The sequence below is a fragment of the Centroberyx gerrardi genome, chromosome 23 (genome assembly GCF_048128805.1).
Source record: "Centroberyx gerrardi isolate f3 chromosome 23, fCenGer3.hap1.cur.20231027, whole genome shotgun sequence".
Lineage (NCBI taxonomy): Eukaryota > Metazoa > Chordata > Actinopteri > Beryciformes > Berycidae > Centroberyx > Centroberyx gerrardi.
Genome location: NC_136019.1, coordinates 15,126,167 through 15,154,050, shown reverse-complemented (window position 1 = coordinate 15,154,050; position 27,884 = coordinate 15,126,167). Strand labels below are relative to the sequence as shown.

Sequence of the window (27,884 nt, the reverse complement as noted above, 5' to 3'; positions counted from 1 at the left end):
TTTTCTTTTGGGGTGAATTTGAGAGAAAACTAGAGTAGCGTCTCCCCCACACACACTCCTCCACACTCCTCTCCCCTCCACTCGCATCCTTTCATTGTCTCATCTTTCATCCTTTCATTGGCTCAACACACCCGCACGCAAATGCATACACGGAGACACACTAAATTCGGTAAGATTTTCTCAGTTGATTTTAGCTCTTCTTGTGAAATTTGTGGGGTTGATTCATTCTAATGTTTCAAAAAAGAGAAAAAAAAATTCATGGGATTCAGGGACTGAAAAATGTTAAATTACGCAAAATTATGCAAAATTCCATTTGAAGGGTTTCATTCCAAAACACTACATACATTTTTTCATTAATATAATCATGCTATATCCACTTCGGAAACATTGTGATACCTGTAATTCATCTATGAACAGTTGAAAAACACTTCATTCTGCCCTAAAATACACAACTATTTTCTAATCAGAGCAATCAGATGAGCCAGAACTTTAAAAGTGACTCATAATATGTTTTAGATTTTAAAGTACTTGTATGAGCCGCAATGTGATGCAGCGGCCTTATCTGTGCGTATCGTACCTAATTTGACTTTGTGTTGCATAATACAAAATATTACTACATTGTTGTTGTCATGAATGTTGTCATGAATATGATCATTAATGCTAATAGTGAGGTTATAGTGTCAGACACAGGTACTGTAGTCACCACACTATTATCTATCCTGCATGATAATGCTGAGGTTTCCAGCTATGAGATGTAGTCACTGTACTAGTGACCTCAGCATTAACATGACCACCTACACACAGATACTGACACACACACGCACACATATACACACACTCTGTCTTTCACTCCTTCTCCCTTCTACACTCATGGGAAAGTGATGAAGCTCCTGCTACACCTAGTAGACTCATAAACAACAACGTATGTCTAGATTCTCTAATATTTATTGTTCATTTATTACCTGGACAAATGATTCTGCAAGGATCTGCAAGGTATTTGGCAGATGCAAAATTGAGGGTTTAACCCTTCTAGGAGCGAAAAATTGTATTAACCCAGGCAGCATGTAATGGACGGCGATGTGCAGGAGGTCAGCAAGTTCAGCGTCAACCTAAACGAGCATTTTCACAATATGATGTTATAGCGGTGTAAAAATCACATTAAAACAGCTTTGTAAACTAAGAAGAAAAGAAGAAAAACAGAGAGTGCTACAAAAACGGTGCACAGTGTCCAAAAACTTCCAAAAAAGGTGCTCTTTGGTTTGGGGTATGCAACTGAATGAAACAAAATTCCAAGGCACTCTTCTTTGAAAAATGTAAAAAGCCTTTATTTCATGGGCTCACCTAGGGACATTAAAAACACTTAGAAAACTCCAGCGTCTTTCATCATCGGCCTTCATCAGTGAGCTCCAAACAATTCATGTTCATTCATGTTGCCGGCCACTGCCGAAATGCGTTGGAGTGTTGCAAGTGTTTTTAATGTCCCTAGATAAGCCCATGAATTAAAGGCTTTTTAAATTTGAAGAGTGCCTTGGCCTTTTGTTTCATTCAGCTTTGTAAACTATTTTGAACTGATATCAGAAAGATCTTTATGTCCCAGTTTCGCAAATCGATGCAGGCAGCAGCTATGGACGACTACGGACGTCATCTCAACTTTCATTTTGATGCGAAGTTTACACAGGTTTTCAACATGGTGCAGGCCGTCGTATCAACATCTATTCAACGGCAAAATGTTTGCTGGGAATTGTTACCCAGTATTGAGCCAATTAGTCTATTCTGAAGCTGGATATTGACTAAGAAGATTGATGGTTCACTTAGTTCAATTTGGTTCACTACCATTAACTGCTGGGCCATTAGCTGTTTAAGTATATGTATGTGTATGCTGGTCCACTGCAGAGACACCCATAGTTTGAAAACCACTAGTGTGAATGTGTGTGTGTGTGTGTGTGTGTGTGTGTGTGTCTGTGGCAGGGCAGGGATGTAATATTGGAGATGTTGACAGTTGTGGACAGTGGTTGCGTGTGCGTGTCAGTGTCACTGAAGCTGTTAAAAGGTCATATCACATAACCCCACACAGTAGAAAACAGAATATTTTTGTGTTACAGGTGTGTGTGTGTGTGTGTGTGTGTGTGTGTGTGTATGGGGTGGGTGGCAGCAGGGTGTTCAGAGGGTTCCCTGAGCCTTGTCGTTTGTCGCCGTCTTCCTTCCTGTTTCATTCTCTCTCACTTCCTGTCAGCTGACTCAGACGGAGAATCTTGCTCTGGTAAACAGCTACGCTAACGCCCACGCATGGGCACACGCACACACACACGCACATGCATGAGCATCCACAGAAACGCACGCAGTCACACACACAGACACACATACGTAGATGCATGCATGTAATACACACACACACACAAAGTCATACAAACACAAAGACGCAGACACACACAGGCACATACACACTTATACACACACACACACACACACACGCACACACAGTCACTCACTCACACACACACTCGTGCACAGTCACACACACACAAACGCACGTAAACACACAAACACATATGCACTCGCACACACACAGACACACATGCACAGTCACACATACACATATACACACACAAACACACATGCGTGCACACACTCACATACACTTTAACACTGCTTCCTATTGTTATGTATGTGGGGTTATGTGGTATGACCTTATAACAGCTCAACTGTGTTTATTACACAGTAAATGAGTGAATGCTACAAAATCTATTTCAGCTGCAGGTTAGACTGTTTTCTAGCCTTTACTGTAAAAGTGTGTGCATTTGGTAAGTATGTATCAGTTCTTCAGCTACTTTCTCTCTCTCTCTCGCTCTCTCTCTCTGTCTCTCTCTCTCTCTCTCTCTCTCTCTGTCTGTCTCTCTCTCCTCGTGACTTTTCTGACTAACCGAACCTCAGTTTGAATATCAGAAACAGAGAGAGAGATAGACAAGAGAAAGGAGAGAGAGACAGAGAGAGAGAGAGAGAAAGAGAGAGAGAGAGAGAGAGAGAGAGGGCATGACGCAGAGAGAGGGACAGAGCGAAGTGAGAGTGCAGAAAGGCAGATAAGAAGAGAGATAGAGAGGCAGAAAATGAGCGAGGGAGAAAAGAAAGAGGACAAAAGAGAGAAAACGAAGGAGGATGCAAGGTGAGAGAGAGAGAGAGAGATAAGGAAGGGCAAAGAGACGGAAAGAGAGACAGATAGAGGGAGGAGGGGGGGGGGCAGAGAGATAAAGATAGCTAGAGGAGGGAGATCCGTCAGCGTTGGTTTCCTCAGGATGTGGTTACCACGACGACGAATGGCACAGACAACATCATCACCCGCTGGTCCCCTCTGACACCTGCAAGTGTGTGTGTGTGTGTGTATGTGTGAAAGTCAAGGAGCGTGTGTGTATCTATGTGTGTTTCAGCGAGTGAGAGAGTGAGTAAATGAGTGAGTGAGTGTGTATGTGAGAAAAAGAGTGTGTGTGTGTGTGTGTGTGTGTGTGAGAATGTGGATGCACAGTGACTTTCAAAATTTGTGTGTGATTGAGTACGAATACGATCAAGATTAGTGTGTATGTGTGCGTGCTTCTTAGTGTGTGTGTGTGTGTGTGTGTGTGTTATTTGGAGAACTTCTGTCAAAGGAAACTGCACTGAGAGAGAGCGAGAGAGAGAGAAAGAGAGAGAGGAGGGACTTTGAGAGAGGCTGACAATCTGAAACGGGGAAATAAATAGACAAACACTCAAAGCAGCGGAGAGAGGAAGAGCAAAACAGAGGAAGGACGATGGAGAGAATACGGAGAACGACCAGAAAACCTGAACAAGGGAGGACAAACGCATGTGAAACGAAAATCAGGCGGCAAAGGCTGGTAAAACAAAACAACTCAAAACGTATATAATCATCTCTTCATCTCGCCTCTGTCTTCCTCCTTTCGCTCTATCTCTGACTCACTCATTGTCCTATTTACAGCAGAATGTGGTTACAAACAAGAAAGAAAGAAAGAAAGAAAGAAAGAAAGAAAGAAAGACACATGCACAGTTAATGTCTTTAAGTGCATTTCTAACAAGCTGCCTTAGTCATGAAACCTCGGAGAATAGTGCGAAGGTGCCAAGCACAGTAAAAAAAAGAAGACAAAATGTTTTTTTGCAGAAGAGGCCTCGTGATATTATTTACTGAGTGTCACTTATGATGAAATTTCAATGGTTTTGTTTAAAGCGATGTGTCACATTTTCATTTTGGATAGTATTCTCATTCTCAAACTCATCTATTCAGCACCAGTGTTCAAACAGTTTTTCAGTGTTTTTTGGTGTTTGAAGTATAATTTTACAGCAGCAAATGCCAAACAAAACCAAATGACATCAGTAGAGGGAGAATGAACTTGAAACCTCCATTCATACGTTCATACACTGTATCTCTCTCCTGCAGGTGCTCTAGCCAAACACACAGGATCATCATGGAAGACCGTTCCTCCACCCATACCTTCCCCAACCTCCACCACCATCATCGCCACCGCCCGTCTCTCCACCTCAACATACCCAGCCTCCAAAGCCCCGAGCTGGGATACCCCTCCTCCCAGCCGCCCCTGGACGCCCTGGAGCCCTATGGAGGTCGAGGGGAACAACCCACGACCTCGTTCCCGACGTCAAGCGCCTCCTCCGGGGGGAGCAGGGAGAGCGGTGGGGGTGACAGAGGGGGCATGGATGGAGATGCTGGTGTAGGAGGCCATCTTGGTGGAGAAAGGGTTTTAGGGGGCCATTTTGCTGACCCTTGGTACGGCGCTGGCATAAAGGAAGATGTTTGGGATGACGGGGAGAGTTGTGAAAGTGCAGTGGATGATTTTTATGGTAAAGGTGGTTGCTATGGCAACGTTAATGATGTTTTTTACACCAGGAATTGCAGCAGTGAGGATGGGAGAGATGGTGTTAACAGTTTTGCTGTTGTTGGCCGCAATGCTAGAGTCAAAGCCAATTACAACAGTTACGCTCACCTTAGCTGTGAAGCCAAAAATGAGCCAGTTTACAACAGGGAGGCTAACGTTAGCCACTTCAACAAACAAAATATTCTTTACAACAGAGGTGCTGCTGTTAGCTTCGGCGACAGCAGTGTGGACGATGGTCATTCCAGAGTGAATGATAGCTATTTAGGAGTGGAAGAGGATTTTGGATCCAGCAGGAGCTCAGGTGAGGATCCACCTCCGCCTGCAGAGTTGGAGCCCGGGACTTGGGTGAACCTCTCTCCCCCGTGTCAGACCCCGGAGGCTGGGGAGGCCAGGTGGAGAGGCGACGCGGACTCCCGCACTCTGGCCTCAGGGTGCCAACCGCAGAGGTCGCCTATAGGCGTCAACAGTGGGAACTACACTCAGAAACTGGACTCGTTCTCCGAGGCTTTCCTCTCCCATCGGAAGAGAGGGTTCCCCGTGATTCCTGGCGGGGATTCCTTCGGACGGATCTGGGAATTCGGGGTGGGAAAAGTAGAAAGCCAAATGAAGTCAAGGCACAGCTGCGCTTTTGATTTGCGGCCGGACTCCTACCGCCGTCTGTCCTCCTCTCCTCCTCCTCACCCCCCCCTCCCCTCTCTCCCCTCTCCTCCCCCTCCATTTCACCTCATGTCTTCAGTTCTCAGTCCCCCCCCCACACCTTTACCCCCTCCCTCCCTCTCGCCCCCCAAAATGGACTCTCCTGGTGCATTTGGGGGAATTGGACATTCATCCTCGAAGGGGGGAGAATCACTCGGTACGCTGCAGTTTTTCCCCCCTCGTCTCCAGTCTCTGCCCTCCGTCCACCCCTCTGGGATGATATGGAAGTTTCCGGTGCTGTCTCATTGCTTTCCACAGCCGGCAGGTGATGCCAGCAGCATCGAGGGCAACCTGAGGCCTTCCCACTGTAGTGACTATAGCAACGTCGCAGGTGAGGCACCGCGTGCGCTTGTGTGTATGATTTGATTTGTGTTCTGTGTCAACCACATGGGCTTACAGGACACATTCATACATGAAATATGTGAGTAAACATCATTTCTCCCTGAAGCGCACTTCACAGCTCATCATACAAAGGACAGAAGAACATAAACTGAATTAAATTAATTTCATTTTCGGTTTCTCGCAAATCACATAACACACAGATTCTGCTCTCCTCTGCTGTGATAATTAACCCTCCTGCCTCTATAGATAATGGTTATGTACCTGAATTTAATTGTGCGTAGCAAGATTTTTGGTTTCTGGACTAGTTTTGTCTGACATACATTAAGAAGGTCAGAATCAGAATCGAGTTCAAGTTGCCAAGGACATTTACATGAAAAATAGTTTTCTGTTTATGATTTGATGTCGATAATTTAAAGACAGCAAAATCCTCACATACTGTATATACAGACTTAATGTTCAAGGCGTTCTACATTACTGATCAATGACAATGCCACAGTGCCGAGGCAATTTATATTGTCTCTTCCCTTAATGTCACTACATTATTATTAGAAGTCACCTGAGTATTTCTTTCCTCTGTCTTCTTCTTCGCTTGTCTTCCCTTCTTCTTTACCTTTCTTATTCTCTCAGCCCAACACAACGTCCTTCAGACTCCAGAATCGTCATTCCTCACCTCCTCATCCCATCGTCCGTCCCTCCATCCATCCACACCCCTCTGTCCCTCCAGCAGTCCCTCCCTCCATCCCTCCTTCCATCTTCCCCCTCGTCCATCTCACATCTCCAGTCCACATTACGAGGCAGGGGAAAAGCTAGCTCCTTACATGGTGTCCCAGGAAGTGAAGAACGGACCTGTCAGCCAATCACATGTAAAGGTATGGTTTGGATTTGATTGGTCAAGTTGACAGAAACAATGACAGAAATGCTTTGCATGGATGGTGGCTAATCCAGTTTGTATCCATGTGTTGGATATGGGCTTCCTTTACTTTTTTCAGCATGGGAGCCAACATGAATACATTAAATTGTACACCTTGTCTCTTAAAAACATTGATTATTATTATATTGTTAATATTGTTATATTGACATAAGAAGACCTACCAGAAACAGGCCCACAACTGAATTTGACTCCCAACTCGTAGTTAGAGAAATGCTGTTAGACTGACAAAAGTTCTGATGAGACCAAGATGCTGTTTTTGCTGCTTTGTTTATGTCTGCTTATGTGCAGATTCATACCCACGGCATGAACACAAATCCATCCATCATTATTTAGAGCCATAATTTCCACTGTCATAAACTCCTTCTTGGATTCTTATGGCTTGTCAGAAAAGATAAGGGAACGTTCAGTCACAAGTGCCAGCAGACAGTGACTCATCTCCAGTATAATATGGATTTATACATATTGAAAGATAAATATGAGGCATAATAACAGACTGTCAGTTTTTGATTCTCTATTGGCTTCCGTGTTAAACCATGTTGAAACAATCAGAAAAGACCAAATTCAGCTCACAGTCCCAATACTTTTTACAAGTTTTCACTTTGTTCCTACAGCAAGGAGCCCCTCCGATCTACACTGGAACTCCGTTTCCCAGTATGCTTCACTCCAGCAGGGGTCAGAGGAGGGGCCACTACACTCCTCGACCCGTCCTCAACCCAGTCCGCAGGGGGCCAGGGCTCTGCTCCTCCCTCTCATCACTCCATCACAGACAAGAAGGGATGGCAAGAGGAGAAGAGGAGGAGAAGGAGTGCAGTGTATTACCGTGAGTAAAGTGCTGAACCAAATAAGACAATAAGAAAAAAGACAGATTGATGAACTTCATTCATCCCAGAGGGGAAACTGGATCAGGATGTAGATAGCAATGCAGCAAATAAAAAATATAGAGGATTAAAGATACAATGTCTTCATTGCACTATTGCACCAATACAAGGTTGCTATTGGCTACAAAGAATACTCGCTATGCTGACCATTGATAGATTGACAGAATTACAGATGGATGCAGTTTACGGATTTACAAATTTACAGTCCAGCCCATATATGCAGGATGGGCAAATGTGCAATGTTAGATCTTCACATTAGCATATTTACAGAGCGGATGGGCAAATGTGCATTGCTAACTGTTCACATGATCAGATTTACAGATGGAAGGACAGATGTAAAGACATGCGTCCAGTCTTACAAATGTGGATCATTGGCTCTTTTGCATTCTCTTCACATTACAGATGAAAGCAACATCTGTTCAGCAATATATTTACATATTACTCTGTCTATCTCTAGTGCTGTCTATATCTCTGCATCAATCTCTCTCACTGTTTATTAGTCTTTCTCTGTCTGTTACTCTGTGTCCGTCTGTCTCTACTCTGTCTCTTCCATCATCATCGCTACATAAGGATCAAATCTCTCTATCCAGGTCATAACATTGACATGTCGTTCTTTATTCCATTTTCTATCTTTCACTTCTCTCCATACCATCTCTTTTTCCCTCTCTCCAGGTGTATCAACGTGGGCCGTGACTTCCAGGCGGAGCTTCCCCCGTGCTTCCTGGAGTGGGAGGAGTCCGGGGCGTGGTCATCAGAGGACGGGTCGCCCAGGGAACAGTTGCTGTGGAAACCGTGGGGGCAGCTGGAGGAGAGTACCAACTCACAAGACCGAGGTAAAAGGACAAGAGAGCCTTGCCAATCCAAAACTTTCCAGGGAATGGTACTCAGTCTTTATAGCCAAATAGATGATGATAGATATGCCTTTAGATGATGAGCAGTAATACTCTGTTTTCAGTTTTTAGATGTTTTTGAATCTCCTTAAATCTACATTTATAGATACATTTCAGGCATTTGCTGATGCTCCTATCAAGAGCAACTTGGAGTGATTAAATTCCTAGATTGCAAATATTATTATTAAGCCACCAGTAGTAAGGAGATCAAGGGTCAAAGCCACAGCAACCTGCCAACAGATGGATCAAATACCTTCTTGTCCCTAGAATGATCCTGTATGATAGAGAAATGCTTGGAAGGAAATAAGAGCTAAGGAGAAAAGGTGGGAAGGTTTTTCACTGAGACAGAAGTATTTTCAGAGCAAGTACAGGAGCGAGAGTGTGACATGTCAGTGTATATGATGAAAAGTTTTAATTTTATCAAAGTCTTATATATACTAACTGCTGAAAACTGTTGTTTATGTGTGTGTATGTGTGTGTGTGTGTGTGTGTGTGTGTGTGTGTGTGTGTGCCCAGTGGAGAGGCTGTTGTCAATGAGCAGTTCCAGCTGCCTACCAGGAGGGGGCAGTAACACAGAGCTGGCTTTGCACTGTCTGCACTCCTGTCAGGGAGACATAATGGTAAGGAGGGATATTCATTAATTCATTCATTCATTCATTATTTCACACACCCATCCTTTTATTCATTCAAGTGTTTATTTTTGTCCATTCAGTTTCTGATCTGTTCACCTACTAACTCACTCATTCTCTCAATCGTTCATTCACTCACTGTCTTCTTCTCACTCACTTCTTTCCTTCTTTCCTTCTTTCTTTCTTTCTTTCTTTCTTTCTTTCTTTCTTTCTGTCTCACTCATTCACATTCAGTTGTTTCTCTTTTAATCCATTGCATGCCTCAGCTGTCATCTCTCCCCCATGTGTTTCTCTCCCTCCCTCCTCCATCCCTCTCTCTCCTGTACAGGCTACACTGGAGATGCTGCTGTTCTCACAGCCCTCGCCGACAGGAGACTACCACTACTCTGGTAACCTTTGACCTTTGACCTCACCTTACGTCTTGGGGTTTCCCTGCCCGTTAAAGGATGATTCCTGTATATTTATGTGATGTTCAGGCAACTTTTTGGGTTTCACATGGTTTGGCTCCCTGGTGATCGCCTCTGAAACATCAGCATGACTCCCCCGCCGCAGCTGAGAGGTGTCTGTCAGCTGTCAGCAGCCAATCACATGCTAGTGTTTCTATGTCCCGCCTATTGCAGCAACACGTGGCAGCTAGCAACTAGATAGCTCAAATAGAACAGCAATACACTACATCACACGCTCACATCACATGCTCTCATGCATGCACATGCACACACAGACATGCCAGTATTTTTATTTATTTATTATTATATATTTTTTTTATTTTAGTCAACATTTCTTTCATTTTCATTATGATATTTTCTTTATTTTTCATTATTTTATTTTTATTATATTGTTTTGTTATTTTATTTTTTCTTATTTTGATTGTATTTTTTTTTTCTTATCTTTATCTTTATTTAGAGCATTCATCCTGGTACAGGAGCAGGGCTAGAGAAGTCACACTGGGGTTATTTAGATTGTAGTTGGCAGTGTCTCAATTGAAACCTGAGTTTAATCTCTTAATCTCACCCTGTTAAATACCTGGCTGTCATTTAAGTTGTATTGTGCACACCCAGTGCTCATGTTTTTGAGCTGCATCCAAGTCAAACCCAGGTTTGGTACGTAATTATATGGCTTCTATCAGGTAGATTTACACAGGAGAACAAGATCTGAGTTTTAACCTTATTAAGCCAGGATTTGATGGCTCTGCTTTGTTTAGCCAGCAATGAAAAGACCAAACTCAAGGCCCGGATGAGTGGTCAGGTCAAATCACTGTGCAATCTAAAACAGTCTGGCTGCAGGTCCTATTCTACTCTGGGACATATAATTTAGTTACATTTAACAAGAGGGGAAAGAAGTAGGAAAGGAAGGAAAAGAAACAAATAGTGAAGGAAGTTTTTTCATCTCAATATTCCTCCAAAAGAAGGGGGATGCATGTCAAAATCTGTCAACAAAGTAGACACCATTCCCACTGCACATACAATAGTAGCTATTGTAGAAACATCCAACCTCTCTCTCTCTCTCTCTCTCTCTCTCTCTCTCTTTTCTCTCCCTGTCTGGTTCTTGCTGTCTGTTTGGTGCCTGTGTGAGTCGAGGAGTAGGAGTAGGTACAGAGTAATCATTGTTCTGCATACTACTCAGTGTCTAAATGGTGGGTGTAACCCTGTAAAACTCAACCTGAATCTTCCTCCGACCTTAACGTGTGTGTGTGTGTGTGTATGTGTGTGTGCGTGTGTGTGTGTGTGTGTGTGTGTGTGTGTGTGTGTGTGTGTGAATGCCCTCAGGCAAACTATGTTATCTACTCCAAATTCTCAAACAACATGGATATACTTATACATTTTACACAGATTTATAGGTACATAATGTTCTCTCTCTCTCTCTCTCTCTCTCTCTCTCTCTCTCTCTCTCTCTCTCTCAGTGGCTCAAGGTGCTTTTTCAAAGCAGACAATCAGTACAACACATCGTGACAGAGGCCTCCAACTTATCACCTTCTCTTTCCCTCATTGGTTGTTGTCAGGTTGCGGCAGGACGTTACACATTTCACAAGAGTAATTGCATAATTTGGCATTGCAGCAAGTCAGCATGGCCTTTTTGGTATTTGCTCCAATTCAATTAAAATTCTTCATTTATTTTGTTTGTTTTTTGGGGGGAAATATATCTCTAAGGTGCTGATTTTTGTTATGTTACACTTTCTGTCTCATTTAGTAGATGCTGTTGACATGACCTGCTCTCTCTGGGAAGCTAAATGTGTGTGTGGCTGCCTGTTTCTATGTTTGGAGATGGATGGTTTATTTTTACAAGACGCTTACAACCTCTAGGACATATTACAAGCAACTGCCTGTTGCCTTCTATCACTGGATTTTTGGCTAGGTTTCAAAACCCCTCCCAGGAGCAGCATGATATACATTTACATGGTGGTTAGTTAGTTCTGTCCGTATCGGGGATCAAACCAACAACGCTTTCAGAACTGTGCGTGCATCCAAACCACCTGCCAGTTTTTTAGGTCATACATGTCAGTCAGATCTTCCGCCCAGTCTAATTTCTGTTTACTAATCAAAGCGATTCTCTTTGCTTCTTTCTTTTAATCTCTCTCCTTTTCTATCACTGTCTTTCTGTCTCTCTCTTCCGTCTCTGTTTCACTACTGTTTCACTGTTTCTTTCTCTCTTTTTCTCTCTTTCACCTCCCACTGTCTCCCACTTTCTTTTCCCCTTTCTCTTTCCCTCTTTCTCTCGTTATTTCTCATGCTCCCCTTCTCCCTTCTTCTCTCTCTCTCTCTCTCTCTCTCTCTCTCTCTCTCTCTCTCTCTCTCTCTCTCTCTCTCTCTCTCTCTTCAGGTAGTGATGTATGGACGGACAGTGAGAGGAATCTCTTCAGTGCAGCCCTGGTGACTTGCGGAAAAGATTTCTCTCTCATTCAGAAAATGGTATAATTCATACATGGGTCATTCTCTATGCTGCAGTACACTATAGGGGTCAAAAACTAACCCTATCTATGTGTTTGTGTCTCTAATCTGTCTTTGCCCTGGTACTAGAAGTATTTTTACCATTGATTTTAAGCATACTGATTTTACACATTTTTAAATTGTAATTTGTTATGCAGCATATTTTGGTAGATTGTAGCATCAATCAGTTGTGTGGAACCACGTAGAACACAGCCAGTGTTGACATCCATGCTGCAGTCTGGTGGAGATAAACACACACATCTGTCTGCATGGCTAAATCAAGACATGGGATGGAAAATGGAAAATCAAGCATACACATTCACGCGCTGCAACACACCATTTAATGATAATATGTTGAGCACAAAGGCTCATCACCAGGTCAAAAACTCTTTGTGCTTGAAAAATGGTCAAGAAGCAGCGTGTGGGCTTGATTTTCCATTTGAAATGTGTATTTTAATATAATATTGGGAAACAAGGTGAGGTGCAAAAGGAAAAAGCTCAATTTTCAGTTCGATTTTTGAATGTTCCATCAGGAAGAAGACAAATCATTTTTCTTTAGCCTCAAAAGCAACATAAATAATATGTATATTGATTCTATATTTAAAGATGGACTACATAAGGTGCTCAGTGTAAGCTGTATGGAGTCATCAATCAAGAGCTGTGTGTGTGTGTGTGTGTGTGCGTGTGTGTCATGCAGGTGAGGACTAAGACTGTGTGCCAGTGCGTTGAGTTTTACTACCTGAGTAAGAAGCTCCTGGACAAGCAGAAAAAGCAGAGGAAGGAGGAGGAGGACAGAGACGGAGGGATGGAGCAGCAGACAAATGTAAGGAGTGGTTGGGGATAGAGGAAGGGGAGGGAGTCATGGGATTCACAGGGATTCAAACTAACAACCCTCTGGTCACAAGCTTGCCTCATTGTTCTACTGACGTCACCCTGTTTCTGTCAGTTTCTACCACTTCCTGTTTTGTCTCTCCATGTCGCTCTCTCTCTCTTTCTGTCTCTTTCTCTCTCTGCCTGTTCTCAGCGATGTGTCTATTCCCATGGTGCTCTCTGTGTCTCCTGTGGCGTTGTCAATCATTAGGATAAGCCCTGCATCATCATACAGCACAGACTCACACACACACACACACACACACACACACACACACACACACACACACACAGAGAGAGAGAGCATTGAGTTCTGGTTGGCTGAATCATTGTCTTGGACCTGTTTTTTTTTGTTTTGTCGAGTCATGTTACTTCTCAGCTGTATCAAGCTGCTGGGTCATGTTTCACACACACACACACACACACACACACACACACACACACGCACGCACACACACACACACACACACACACACACACACACACGCACACATTTGTGTTGCTATATTTGTAAGGATTTACTATATTGTCTAACCCCAATATTTTTCCTAACCATAATTCTAACCCTAAGTCTGGGACACAGAGTCCTCTATTCTTTTTTCATTCTTTTAGGGACATTGAGTAAACACACACACACACACACACACACACACACACACCCACACACACACACACACACACACACTGCTCTGCTGAGTCATGCATCATGATCTCTGAGAGCTACTAGGGCTCATAGAATATAATTAAATAAAATAGAATATGGTGGAGTACAACAGTGTTTCCATGGAATAGAGTATGTATAGAGTATTTATTTCTCTAGTCTTGTGCAGTTGCTTAAATGCATTACATGGTTATCTGATGTGGAATGCAGTTCGACATGTCAATCACAGAATGACAGATTACAATTGGTCCTGTCTTCCTAGGTGGCGCCCATCCCTCAACCAATGAACAGACAGTTTGGACTGGAAGGGGCGGTTGCTGTGCCCCCATTGGCCAGCTTCTTCCCCTGTAAGCTGTGTGGCAAGTGAGTAGGACCAATCACACCTGAGGAGTCTCCAGCACAACTCTCTACGTTTGGCTTTAGGGCAAGCCAACAGATGGTTTAGATTTTAAAGTGTTATTTTCATTCCTTTCCTCTGCATCCTCCCTGCTTCTCTCCACTCCCTGCATTATTTATTTTCTCTCTGTGTCCCTCTATCTCCGTCTCTCTCTTGATCTCTGTCTCTCTCTCTCCCTCCCTCCAGAATGTTCTACAAGATCAAGTCCCGTAACGCTCACATGAAGATCCACCGGCAGCCTCAGGAGGACTGGAGCGACCGGCGGCTCCAGCACCAGCTCCTCACCCAGCGTTTGGCCCTCAGCCTCCCCGCCAACCACACTCCCTCCCCGGGCAGCAACCTACCCCAACCCCAAGCCCAGGCTCCAGCTCCGGCCTTCTCCTCATCCGGCCTGCCCGTACCTCCGAGCAATGATACAGACAATGTCCTCAACTCTGTTTCTGTAACCCATAGCAACTCCGTCACCCACAGCGATGCCAGCATCCTGGATCACGCCGCAGCAGTAACCTATAGCAACGTCAACAATCCCAACCCTCACGTAATCACCAATGTTGACGGCGGTGACTCAAATCAAAGAGGGCCCGCCGCCGTCGTGTCTTTCCACCAATCGTGGAGCTCGTTTGGACTCGGCCCCGACCCCGCGACCTTCTACTGCGACCCGGAAGTGAAAGAGGCCGTAGGGGTCGCGACAGGAGGGGGTAAAGGGCCAATCAGCTGGCAGTAGCATCTGGCTATTGTATTATGGGAGATATGATATGATCCAGATATGTTTTCAGAGCATTTTATAAGAGGAGAACAAAGTGCCAAGTGTTTGTGTTTTTTTACCCTTGTGCTGTAAATTGTGTACTTAAAGGTTTTAGGTATTTTTTATAAGGTATTTAAATGTTTCTTATGCATTTAAAATTTGAATGAAATTTTATAACCTTGTGGTTATTTTTAACGTTACTGAGCTTAGCAGAAGGACACACACACACACACACGCACACACACACACGCGCGCACACACACACACACACACACACACACACACACACACACACACATCTTGTTAAAATGTTTTGATATAACACCATAATGGGCTAATATTGACCTTGGTAGACCATCTCCTCTCTACAGCTCTCTGAGTACTTGTGTGCCCAGAATTGACCCGTTGATGGTTAACTACAGTATGTGTGCATGTGTAGTCGTGTGTGTGTTGGTGTGTGTGTGTGTTTGTGTGACTCTTTCCACTGTATCCTGGAAGAGCTGTTGGTGTCTATGTGTGTGTGTATATTCTTGGACTTCTATCCTTACATCAATACACGCAAATGTGGATGGAAAGATGGACAAGATCCTGAGGTGAGGGACAGTGTTAGGGCTAGGAGGTAATTAATGAATGGTTTTAATGCAATGTCCTCACAAAATGTGTGTGTGTGTGTGTGTGTGTGTGTGTGTGTGTTTGTGTGGCTCCCTCGAGATAAAAGCATGGTGTCTATTGTCTGCTTCACCAAGCAGAACTACAAAGAACCATTTTATTTTTCCCATTGTCGGGCATCTATAATCGTAGCAGATCTAGAATATGATGAATGTGATTTTTACTGTAATTTTGACAGATTACAGCTGCCATTTTTAAAAATCAGATCACTGTTGCAGGTTTATAGTAACCTTGGGAACTCAAATTCAAACTCAAACTCAAACTCAAACTCAAACTGCAGTCTAAGCTTTCCAGTCTGCTCACTGTCCTTGAACAGTACAGTCAGTGATGAAGGCATGAATCCCACAAAACCCAGTGGAGACCAAGTTAAACAGAGACAAGTCCTCTCTTGTCTGTCTTCATGTTTCCTTACAAGTCACCTCCGCTGTCAGCTGTATCTTTATTCCTTCATGCATTCCTGCGTGGTCCTTTAAGGCGGTAGGTATTCTTTGGTCCTGTATCTTTATGTGTGTTCCTGTGGTTGTGATAACGATAACAGTGTTTGTGTGGCTGTTAGTCCATGTGCATATACTGTGATGCAACGCAACAGGCAGGTACCTGCAATATGCAATACGTCCTTGTAGCTATCATTGTTAAAACAAAGCTATACGTACACATACTGTATATACTGTACATGCATGTAGGTGTTCGAGTGTGTGTGTGCTTGACTGCGTGCTGTGTGCATGCACGTGTATTTGTTTGTGTGTGTGTGTGTCCCTATAACGGTTAACAATGGCCTTTAAAATGGTCCCTCCCCCTGAAACACTCGCTCCCCCGGACAAAAGTCCAACATGTCTAGTACAGTTTGTCTGCCCTCCTTTCTCTCTCTCTCTCTCTCTCTCTCTCTCTCCCCCATGTTCATTTCTCATTCTCTCTCTCTCTCTATCACTGCACCTCCCACCTCTGTAGCACTGGGCTGTGTCTTGCTGATAAATGTGCTCTACTTTACTTTACTTTCAGGGTCACCTGATATATCTCAATCTACTGCTAATCCATAAAAAATTTAAATACATTTCTCACCAATATCATTTTTTTCCTCTTTTCTCGCCCTTTTCGTGTGATCAGTGCACCCATCTATCTATCCCAAACTTTCCTTTCGAAAAACTTGCATTTACAATAGTTGTGACAATAAAATCTCATAAGCCTCCCTTGATTCTGTTTTTGTTTCCTGAAACCATGCTAAGCAATATAAAACATATAGAAACATTAGCTTATTAAACATTCTGACATCAAGTGTGGAGGACTAATTGGGCCTTTGCTGATTTTAATGTAATTTCGTAAGTATTTTTACTGCAGATGGATGGCTCTGGCCTGAGGCAATCTCAGTCTTACTATGTTTTTGTTCTTGCTCTCTAATTGGAAGTTTTTCTTTCTGCAACAAGGGGGAGGGAGACAAAATGAGAGGGGCAGCACCCAAAGGTCCTGAATGTAGGCCTTTTCAGAGAGAGAGAGAGAGAGAGAGAGAGAGAGAGAGACAGAGAGAGAGACAGAGGGAGACCAGACCAATGGGGAGAGAGAAGGGGGGCACAGAGAGAAAAGTTACTGAACAGTTTCCATTCATCTATTCATGCTCAGCAGCTCTTTGCCAGTTGACCGAACCCAACTCTCTCTCTCTCTCTCTCGTTTTCTGCTTTCTTTTTTAGCTTCTTCAGTCAGTTCACTATATGGGGACAAGGCCATGGTGAAAAAGAATGACATACTGATTACATAACACTGTGTCACTTTTATAATAATAACAATAATACTAATAGTCAAGAGTAACTTACAATAAGTATAAATGGAGCATAGGCTGCCCATCATAAATAACCGTGAAAGCATGACGCCTAGTTATAAAAAAGCACAAGGGGTACCTGTTTTGTATTAAAATATAATGCAACAAATTACAAAATCATATAACTTTTTCTCTGTGGAATTTGATAGCAGTATGAACATCCAATAAAAGTTATACAGTAGGTTTGCTGAACACTTAATCTCTCATACACCGACTTGTGTGACAATTAACATTTGAAACGAGTCGGCCTGAGTGATTCAGTGTTTGGAAAACCTACAGTCTTTTATGGACTTTGTATTCCTACATTTAGCCAGTAGAACTACACTCTGATCCAATATGGTTACCTCACTCCTTATCAGTTAACTCAAACTTTAGCAGTCGCAGGTAGCAGGTCACAGACGGTCCTCCTTTGGCACATGAATGCATAATACCAGGGCAGAAGCTGGCAAAGCTTTGTTGACTTTGTCTCACTGCCAGGTAATGAGATGTAAAACTGCTTACAATGCTAACTAGCTGTTATTTAGGGAAGCTGAAGGACAAATGCTGAAACGTTGTTGACACGTGACAAGTGGATAAGGACAAGCAGAGTAAAATTCAAAGTGGCAAGGTACACCTTTAAGATCTGACACAGTGTTTAGCACATTTTGCACATGCTGAGCTATAACAACTGAGAGCAGATGGAGGCCAGATGACTATTAAAAAGTAGCCTGCCTGGGCAAAGATGCTTCCTCCTCTTCCTCCTCTCCTGAAGAAGAGGAACTATTAAACACCTCAAACCCTACAAGTAGGAACTTGCTTCGCTCTATTCTAGCAAATGAGTGCATACTAGAGTGGAGGATTTCAGAGAATGCATGTCATTGACACAGTTAGAGGTTGGTCTTTGTTAAGTAACAGTAGGCACAACCATGACATTGTCAAAGGAAAAACTTGAAACTTTGAATTTTCCTTAACTATTTCTCTCCATCAGGCACTTGCCATAGTGTCTGTTCTGACTCTGCATGGCTCGTTCTTTCTGTATTATAAGCCTTACACATTGAAGCCAAAAGGCAGTGATACCTAGCTTGTCTAGACTCTGATAAACCCTTTATCACTATGTCTTACTACTAGATAATACTTATAGCGGATTGTTGTTATCACTGCTCATGTGTGAGGTTTTCCTTTTTCAGAAACAGGCAATAAAACTAAGTTGGCACACAAGTAATCAGGGTCGTAGACACAGGGAGGGTTTGCTGTGCCATTGGCCCCTGGTCCATGGGGCTAGGGGGGCCGCTTGGAGGGTAAATATTGACCCCCACCCAACACACACACACATGCGCATACAGACACATGTGCACCCATGCAAGCACACAAAAAGACAACAGAATAAACATTATCGGGAGAGTCAGCTATATAGGGAGGAGGGAGGAGGGAGGAGGGCCCCATTAAAAATTCTTCAGCCAGGCCCATTGTGGCCTAGCTACACCAGCGCCAGTGATGTAACGCTTTGGCAGGCTGTGGTTGGCCCGCTTCACATAGCACACCTTCCTACTTCTGGAAGGAAAAAGGAGAAGTGTGAGAAGAGACGAGAGTGTGGTATCAATCACACCCTTTCAGAGAGAGAGAGAGAGAGAGAGACGTGAGAGGGAGAGATACAGAGGGAGAGGGAGAGAGAGAGAGAGAGAGAGAGAAAAGAAAGCACAGTACAATTCAAGTTTGGTGAGAAAGAAAAGCAGGGAGAGCTGGGAGTATGAGGTAATAAGAGAAAACAGGTCAAAGACAAATTGTAGGTCATTTGAAGTGAGATCCAGTCCCACTGTACCTGACTGTGTTTATCTCTGGGTATATGTCTTCTGATTGACTGATTAAATGATTGATCCCTGCTTTGAATACATCATTGACTGGCCACTTCTGTCAGTCGGGTCGAGTTTGACTGCGTCCTTTACGGAATGTCATTGACGCAGACTCTGTTATCTAGAATGGATAAGAGAACAAACAAGAGTTGAGAAACGTTCACGTATGTGTGTACCTGCGCGTCAAATCCCATGTGTGTTTGTTTCTACATGTGTGTGTTCTTGGACTTCTATCTTCACATCAATGCATGGAAATATGGATAGAAAGATGGAGAAAATCGTGAGTTTAGGGTCAGTGTTAGGGCTAGGAGGTAATTAATGAATGGTTTTAATGCAATGTCCTCACAAAACGTGTGTGTGTCTGTGTGTGTGTGTGTGTGTGTGTGTATGTGTGTGTGTGTGTGTGTGTGTGTGTGTGTTTGTGTGGCTCCCTTGAGATAAAAGCATGGTTGTCTATTGTCTGCTTCACCAAGCAGAACTACAAAGAACCACTTTTAAAGCCTGTAATCGAATCCCTTCTTTTTCCCACTCTCTCCTCCTCCGGATTTTTTCTCTTTCTTTCATTCTGCACTCCACCACTGCATCCACTTTCAATACTAAATCACTCCTCCTCTCGTGTTCTCCCCTTCCTCCCCTCCCTTCTTCTTTCTTTCACTCTCTTCCTCCCTTTGGAAAGGCTGAAGTTGCCTTTTTATTACACCAGGTGGGCGTCTGCATGTAGTAATAGTACATGTAATCACTAAAATACTTTGATACACCCACCATTGTATTTGTCCTTGTAAAAATCAAACAATCATATCAGTGACATAACTTAATACAATATAATCAGGGATATAGTGGACAGTAAATGCTAAACTCAGTTTGCCCAATGTTTTATTTGCAGAATAAAGTTCATCCACCTTTTTAGTCTGATGTATATCTTCATGAAATCATACAAAGTGTTATGATGTAAGTTATACAAAGATAGGGAAAGAAAACAAATACAAAATACTTTTCTGAACAGATAACGGTCTTTTTTATATGGGTGGTGTTTGTCTTATGATGATCACTGACTAGATGCCATAGTTTACCCAGCTTTTATTTAATATAACAATCATATAACTGAGTCAGTTTTGTCTTTTCCCCACAAATGGTTAAAGCTACAAGGAAGTTATGGAGAAACCGATCACTAGACAGCGCTCAAGGACAACGTCGCTGCAGAGCTCTGCCTTTAACACACTGACTCTGTGTTTCCTGCACCTACTGGGTGTCTGTCCTCATTTTAACAGGGAGGATGTGATGTGCATTGAATTATTTGTGCTAAATGAAGTGGATGCCCCCCCTCCAAAAATATCACTTTATCTTCCCATCTCTCTCTCTTTCTCTCCCTCTCTCTCTCTTCTAGCTCTCTCTCTCTCTATGTATCTTTTCTCTATCCCTTTCTGTCATTTCTTTCCCTGGCTCTCTCCTCCTCCATTTCAATTTAAATCAACTGAATACAATTCAATTCAATTCAGGTCAGGTCAAATATGCTTTAACAGCAAGACAGGAAAGAAATGTATCTTACCAAAGCAATATTATGGACTTAAACAGATGACTATGAAAATTCAATTCAATTCAATTCAATTCAATTCAATTCAATTCAATTCAATTCATTTAAATTCAATTAAATGATCTTGTTCTCTTTCTCTCTCCTCTTTCAATTCAATTCAATTCAATTCAATTCAGTTCAATTCAATTATCTCTCTTTCTCTCTGCTCTCTCAATTAAATTAAATTCAATCCAATTCAATTCAATTCAATTCAATTCAATTCAATTCAATTCAATGCAATTCAATTATCTCTTTCTCTCCTCTTTCAATTCAATTCAATTCAATTCAATTCAATTCAATTCAAGTATCTCTCTCTCTTTCTCTCCTCTCAATTCAATTCAATTCAATTCAATTCAGTCGAGCTCTTTAAATGCTGCGCGCTGCCATGCCCTCTTCTCTGATTGGTTGAGAGAAGAGGGGCGTGACCAGTTGCGTAATGTCACAGAGAGAGGATGAAAGCTTAGAGAGAGAGAGAAAGAGGGAGAGAGAGAGAGAGAAAGAGAGAGAGAGAGAGGGAGAGAGAGAGAGAGAGAGAGAGAGATTAACAGAAGCAGGCGCAGTAGCAGACTCGTCTCTATATCCGCCAGACGGAGACGGACGGTGCCAGCTGCTAGCTAACTTAGCTACCGTAGACAGTTAGCAACTAGCTTCAGAGTCATAGCGCCGTTACTACATATGAGGGACTGAGCAAGTGTGTCTGTGTGTGTGTGTGTCGTCGCTTTGGGCACGCGCTCGTCCGTCCCGAAGTCACCCGGTGTGTGTGTGTGTACGTCTCTCTGTGCGCGCGCGCGTGTATATAACCCCCCCCTCTCCTCTCGCTTCCTTTTCCGAGCAGCAGCGTGTCTGTAAGTGTGTGTGAGAGAGGTTAGCAAGCAAACAAGCAAACACACACACACACACTCTTAACTGATAGTCGACTGTTTACATTCGGTGTCCGGTTACTTGACAGCGGATTCACATCATTTACAGATACCGATACAGCACCAACATGTGAGTACTGATGGGTGACGTGTGTGTGTGTGAATGAGAGTGGGTGTCACTGAGCGCATTTGACCTAAAGGTAAACAGTTCACCTTTTTCTTTCTAAGTGTTTGAATGGATGCATGTGTACTTGCAGGTGTCCTAATGTCAACGTGGTAATAGACATATAGTAGTGTGTGTGTGTGTGTGTCATGTCTTACCTGCACAGATGCTAGCAGTTGCTACAGTGGGACATTGCACTCTGCAAGCTGTACATAAAATAAGTGCAACTCTTCAGGCCAACATGTGACTTAGTGTGTGTGTTTGCCTGAGGGAGAAATTGTGTATAGCTCTATGTGCTGGAAGCTGGCATAGAGAGCGAATGCTTGCTTGTGTACTTGTGTTGATTGACACTTCTGTCACAGCTATGTTAGAGCCTTGTCTTTTGAAAGCTGCACATGAGAGCTGCAACTGCTCATGGCAGTGGTTCCCAAAGTGGGGTCTGAGGACCTCTAGGGGTCCTTGAGGTTGTAGCATGGGGTCCCTAGCAATAATGAAGCTGTATTACTGTATGATGAAGCTGTGTGCGAAATACGTAGCTCATGACAGTCTTCAATAAGGGTCCTTTTTTGTATTGAATCCATAGTCCTGGGCCTTTAGTGTGCGGTTACAACCACATGTGTATATATATGGAGTTTTTTGCTTTAGCTTTGATGACCTCCTTGCACTCTCCAGCACCTCTTGACCTATAGTATATGCCGTGCATAAAGCCTTATCCTTCTTTTTATGAGGTATAATTTCACTTTTAATTCACTCCTTACGAGTTGGCACAATGACAGAATGTGCCAGTAGAGGATTGTTTTCATCATAGCTTTCACTGTACCCGCTGTTACCGCCAAACCTACAGTGCTGATGGTAATGTAATTCCCTATGAAGTCATTACTAACAACAACAAAATTCACAGATGGGATTCCTTAGGACAATATTTTACCAAATGGGGGTATATGTGGGGGTCAGTAACATTTAAAAGGGTAGGAAGCCCTGCATTAGGGCCTACGTTTTACTTTGTGTGTATGTACAGGAAAATAGTGATTGCCCATGCATTTATGTGTTGAAAGTTGTAGCTTGCATAACATGCTTGTTTTCTTGTAAGCTGCACATCAAAGGAGCTTGTAACTGTGTGTGCGTGCTTGTGTGTGTGTGTGTGTGTGTGTGTGTGTGTGTGTGTGTGTGTGTGTATGTTTGTGATAGCCTGATTTTCTCATTGATTCTCTGTGTTGCAGAAATTTTGTCTCTGGTCTTTCACCTTTGAACCTATCCAAGCTCTGAGTCTGTTTGTGTGTGTGTGTGCTTGTGCATGCGTGCTTGCTTGCGTACAGAACTGTTATGTCAGTATCATTTTGACTGTACAGTTTGTTCATCCTTAAGGCAACCTTTACTCTGCTCCAAACAGCGGGGAACATGGAGAACAGCTGTCTCATCCCAGATCTCAGGGAGGCCCAAATGGGAATCATACATATTGATTATGTACAGTTCTTCTCACAAGTCATAAGAAGTATCTACATCCTCTAGCAGGGAGGGGATCAGAAACACACAAAGGCAGGAAAAAGGCAGCAAAACTTTCACCTGTTAAAAAAAAATGAGTACAAAAATTACATCCTCAATCTTGTTTTGTCCTAAGCCTTTGGAATAACTAGTGGCCTTGTTTGTGTTTGTGTGTGTGTGTGTGTGTGTGTGTGTGTGTTGCAGTGTCTGAAGGTCACGTGCCATTCTCTTATTCCCTCCCATTGTGACTTTCCACAGTAATACCAAGGTTAATAAATTGATTAAGGCCAAGACAACTGCGACACAGCCGTAAAGTTATCTTGACAACGACGCAGGGGTGCTCCCAATTTATAAGCATATGCTCCAAAAAATAATTCACCATGTAAATTTCAAAAGGGACACAATGTAGGGACTGACGTTTTCACATTTTCATAGATCACACTTCTAAATTGCTTTCCTCTGCTCTGAAAATTGAAAAAATTCAAAGGACACAAGCTTCTCAGAACACGCTTTCACTGTAGAGTCTAGGAGCAGCGCTTGACAGGGCCAGCTGAACTGTTTTGATTTGAACATCAAAGCAGTAGAAAACAAAGCGAGCGTGTGGCATGTTCAGCCCCAATGAGTTGTTTACCTCTGCAAAATTAGAAATTAGACCCAGTCCTGTAATAGTAAGCAATAGTTCTGGAGTTGGCATCAGTAGTTAGCAACCTTATTTCCTGACACTGAAGTCGAGCTAATAACTGGTCGGATGCAGGTAGTCCCAGTGAGATGGTCGAAGGATGGATATGCACAGTGTCAAGGTTTATAATTTGTAGTCCTTGTCATTCCCATTATTATTAACATACCCATATAGACTGCTTTTTAGGAAGTTTCAGAAACAACCTGCATGTTTTCTGTATAAATTAAATGTGTCACGGTTGTGGGGGAAGACGTGTGCAGAAAGAACTGGTACAACATGTGACTCAACGTGTGCCACACTAGCACCAACCTGGCCTTACAGTTTGATTCCTACAGCATTTGTGATTAGCATAGACTGGAGTTTCTTAAATCTGGTCTGACCAGACCGCAAAATGTTGTACATTTATTGTTGTCCTTAGACCCAGCTCATTAAAATACAGTAGTACTCTTATCATGCTGGGACCCTTCACAATCAAGGCTGTCAGCCATTTTGGGTCCCGACCTTTTGTTAAAGAAGCACTGACTCATGATATAGCAGTTATGACTCATAATAGCCTTGGTGTAGTAGTAATAGTACAATCACACACATGCTAGTAGCTTAGCATCTGGGATTAGCATTCACAGTTTCATGTTAGAAGTAATTAGCTAGGATACAATATAATCGTACAACTCCCCATGCTGGCAACATTGCATTTATGATTAGCATCAAGAGTGTCTGAGAGCTACCTGCTTCCTCAGGATGTAGAGGAGCCATCATGCTACGTTGAATAATATGACCATGTTAAGCTTTTAGTCGCCCCTCACCTGCAGAGGGGTTATAGGGTCTTTCCATTGTATAAGTCTCCCTTCGTGTATTTAGCCTGCATTAGCACTGCAGATAATTCTCTCTTAAACTTATAATAGTAGAACCAAGTCAGTATATTGTAACATAACATAACATAGTGTGTTAACCAACCAGCTGTGAGACCATTCCTTGTCATTTGTGTTAATAAAGAGAGCAAAATTTGTTTTTTTCCCCCTATTACAATTCCTATTGGGGATGAAGCCAGAGCATGTAGGTAGTAAAAAGTGGGACTTCTACAATGGCTGCTTGTCTGCCAGGCCTTCCCTTTTCATGTACAGTTTGAAAGAATGTAGCCTACTTTACAGGCTCATTTCTATGGATGGGGTGTTAGAGGGCATTGCGCTCTCTGTTGTAATATAAAATATATATTGTTGGTCATCTCTCTCAGACAGGCTCTAGCTCTGTGGTAGAGAGTGTTCTCCCGTTGCTGTTGCTGTTTTACTGTCAGACACAAAATGTTAAGACTTTTATTTTGAACAGGGAGCTCTTGAAAAGAGAGATGTTATGATTATGAGTCCAGAAAGCTGGAGTCCCACACCTCCATCTAACAAGGCAAATAATCATGGCCTTTATCAAGCCATGCTCCAGCCCAATCAAATGTGACAGAAGGGCTAATAGAGTAAAGCGTACTTCAAGATTTATTTCAGAAATATTGTTGTGTTTTTCCTCCATATCTTATATCATAGTACTACAGGGTCAGTCTGTAGCAGCAGGAGGCTGGAGCATCTTGTTGACACAGCTGGTAAAGGGCCTGGCACTGTGACAGTGAAAGTCAAGAGCAAAAGGCAACAGTTTTAGGCAATATGGTTCTAACAATTCTCTCAAGGTACCACTTACTAATACAACTTTTGTTCAGTTGCTGTTGGTATGTTCAAATGATTACTAAGACTGGTTTGGATTCATTTGACCTCAGGATTAGAATTGTAAGATGTCAGGGAAAAATCTTTTGGTGTAAATCTTCACAAATTTCCCCTGGGGAACAGTAAATGTCAGCTAGGGCAAATCTTATTCCAATTCAGAGTGAATTATGTAGTAAACATCTTTGTAATATCTCCAAAATAGCACAAACATCTAAAACTGGGCCAGTTGTGGTATTAACCAATTTTTGTCAGGATTAGTGTTCACTTTTAAGTCTGCTTGAATCTGTTTGTCTGTTTGAATTGCCATAAAAAGAGAGAGGGTTGCTGTCTTGTGTTGCTGGTCACTGAGCCGTTGGGCTTTAGTGTCTTACCTATGGACTCTTCCCAGGGTTGTTGACGGAGGGGAGAGAGCTTTTCGTTCACTTCCGCTGTGCAGAATTTCCCAGACAGCCTGTGGATTTGAACCGTTGACCTCCTGGCCATAAACTCAATTCTCTAACCTTTAGGCTACCACCGCCCACTTTTTAGTCCAATCACTATCTGTTTTGTCTGTCTGGTGTCTACACATACAAGCAGCTAGCCTCATTAACCTTATAGCTGCTGGGAGCATGTGGTGGTGAAGATAACTGGGACATTTTTAAAACTCATCTTTAGCTGTCCCACAGTGAATCTTAAACCTTTTACTGAAAAATATTTTTTTCTTGCTACCTAAACCTTACTCCTGCAGGTTGTTGTGCAAGGAATTTAATCAGTTCTTTTGGCTACTGAGTCTGACCTATAGTATTTTATTCAGCCTATAATACATTGCAGGGAATTGGAAAGGCTTTGACAACATAACAAGTAGTTTTGGATAGCAACCTTAACAGGATGATATGAGGACACATTTTAATCTTCAATCCCACAGTTTTGAAAAAGCATTGGTCTAGCTTCCTGGTGTGAGCTCTCCATCTGTTTACAATTGGATTAAGGAGTTTTAATGGAAGAGGTACTTTAAAAGCAGCAAGAAAAATGGCATGTGATTCCTGTTTGAAGATTACCGCTCTATTTACTTGTGAGTGTACAAAAGGCAGCCAATGTCCCAACAGTGTAAAACGCACACATGCACACACACACACACACACACACACACACACACACACACACACACACACACACACACACACACACACAGAGTCATCCTCTCTACCTATCAGGTTGATGCACAAACACCTGAGAGCAGACAGGGGCAGGTAAGGAGGGTGGAGAGGAAGAGACAAACTGCTGAGGTGGAATGAGGGAGGAAGGGAGTGTGGATGAATGCACACACGTTTTCCATTGTTGATCTCTCTCTCTCTCTCTCTCTCTCTCTCTCTCTCTCTCTCTCTCTCTCTCTCTCTCTCTCTCTCTCTCTAGCTCTTTGGCTTCCACGAGTTATTTGCATTGGAAGCAACCTCAGTTATCTCCAGTGTTTGGACATTAAGCAATAGCAATTAAGCAACCAGTGTAGTACCGTATTTGTGTGTGTGCGTGCTTTACATGATGACGCCTGAAGTTTATGTCATGTTACATGTTGAGACAAGTGATTGTAGCTGGTGAACTGTTTTCAGGTGCATTTTGACAGCCTTCCGCATGGAATGCTCAAGTTGCATCAAAAGCTTAATGGTAAACTCCAGCAAGGAATGTCAAATATGCCAGGTGGCAAGATGAAAATGATAGTGGGCCTAGGAGACAAATATGTCTTATATAATATAAAATGACAATAAGGAAGTGGCCAAGAATTTCAACTCTTTTTTTTTTTTTTTTAAATGGGCTGTCTTGAAGTTTATCTCCCTGGCTGTCCTTTAGTAAGTGTGTGCTGTTGCCATAACATGCAGTAAGATCACAAAGGAACTGATTGACACCCTTAGTAACAGATTGAATCTCAGGTTTGTCTTACTGTGGGGAAATCACACAGGGCTTTTCCTTGTAGAAAGCTATGAACGATCAAATCTCTGCTGTAATGGATGTCAGATTCAGTCAGATTCTCTTTTGCTTTGTAAATGCTGGCAGATACATGTGTATGTATTTGCTTTTTGTTAGTTTAATTAGCCAACTAGGACAAAGTTTATACCAGATGTGTGTGTTAATAATGTTACTAGGTCAGCACATCAAAACAGAACTGAACTTTGATCTCTAAGAAGTTAATGGATGAACTAGAAATCACCTCTGTTCTTTTAACACCACACACACACACACACACACACACACACACACACACACACACACACACACATAAACGCACATGCCATTCTCAGTAGGGTACA

At 42.7% G+C, this 27,884-nt stretch overlaps 3 protein-coding genes across 5 annotated transcripts in view; 2 read left to right on the top strand and 1 right to left on the bottom strand.

Annotated features, from left to right (window-relative positions):
* Positions 1 to 2,850, bottom strand: part of plcb3 (phospholipase C, beta 3 (phosphatidylinositol-specific)) — a 194,893-nt gene extending 192,043 nt beyond the window's left edge. For both annotated transcript variants that reach the window (XR_013507987.1, XM_078291756.1), the window contains exon 1: positions 2,829 to 2,850. The gene's annotated coding sequence lies outside the window, so the exon portion shown is untranslated. The remainder of the gene's footprint in view (positions 1 to 2,828) is intronic.
* An 854-nt stretch (positions 2,851 to 3,704) lies between these two features.
* On the top strand, positions 3,705 to 15,063 carry LOC139907758 (uncharacterized). 2 transcript variants are annotated; one of them, XM_071894256.2, is made up of 11 exons: positions 3,705 to 3,863; positions 4,421 to 5,901; positions 6,540 to 6,781; positions 7,455 to 7,663; positions 8,394 to 8,554; positions 9,128 to 9,231; positions 9,569 to 9,629; positions 12,058 to 12,146; positions 12,862 to 12,987; positions 13,958 to 14,058; positions 14,279 to 15,063. In XM_071894256.2, exons 2-11 carry the CDS (start codon positions 4,449 to 4,451, stop codon positions 14,814 to 14,816), a joined length of 3,084 nt encoding a protein of 1,027 aa, XP_071750357.2. In that variant the 5' UTR covers positions 3,705 to 3,863; positions 4,421 to 4,448; the 3' UTR covers positions 14,817 to 15,063. The 2 variants fall into 2 exon arrangements, with proteins under 2 accessions (XP_071750357.2, XP_078147681.1); XM_078291555.1 differs by having other exon boundaries at positions 3,705 to 3,885.
* Positions 15,064 to 21,239: 6,176 nt separating this feature from the next.
* LOC139917252 (pyruvate carboxylase, mitochondrial-like) overlaps positions 21,240 to 27,884 on the top strand; it is a 281,612-nt gene continuing 274,967 nt past the window's right edge. Inside the window, exon 1 of the mRNA XM_078291757.1 lies at positions 21,240 to 21,705. Within this exon, the coding sequence (XP_078147883.1) occupies positions 21,704 to 21,705 (2 nt within the window). The 5' untranslated portion in view covers positions 21,240 to 21,703. The remainder of the gene's footprint in view (positions 21,706 to 27,884) is intronic.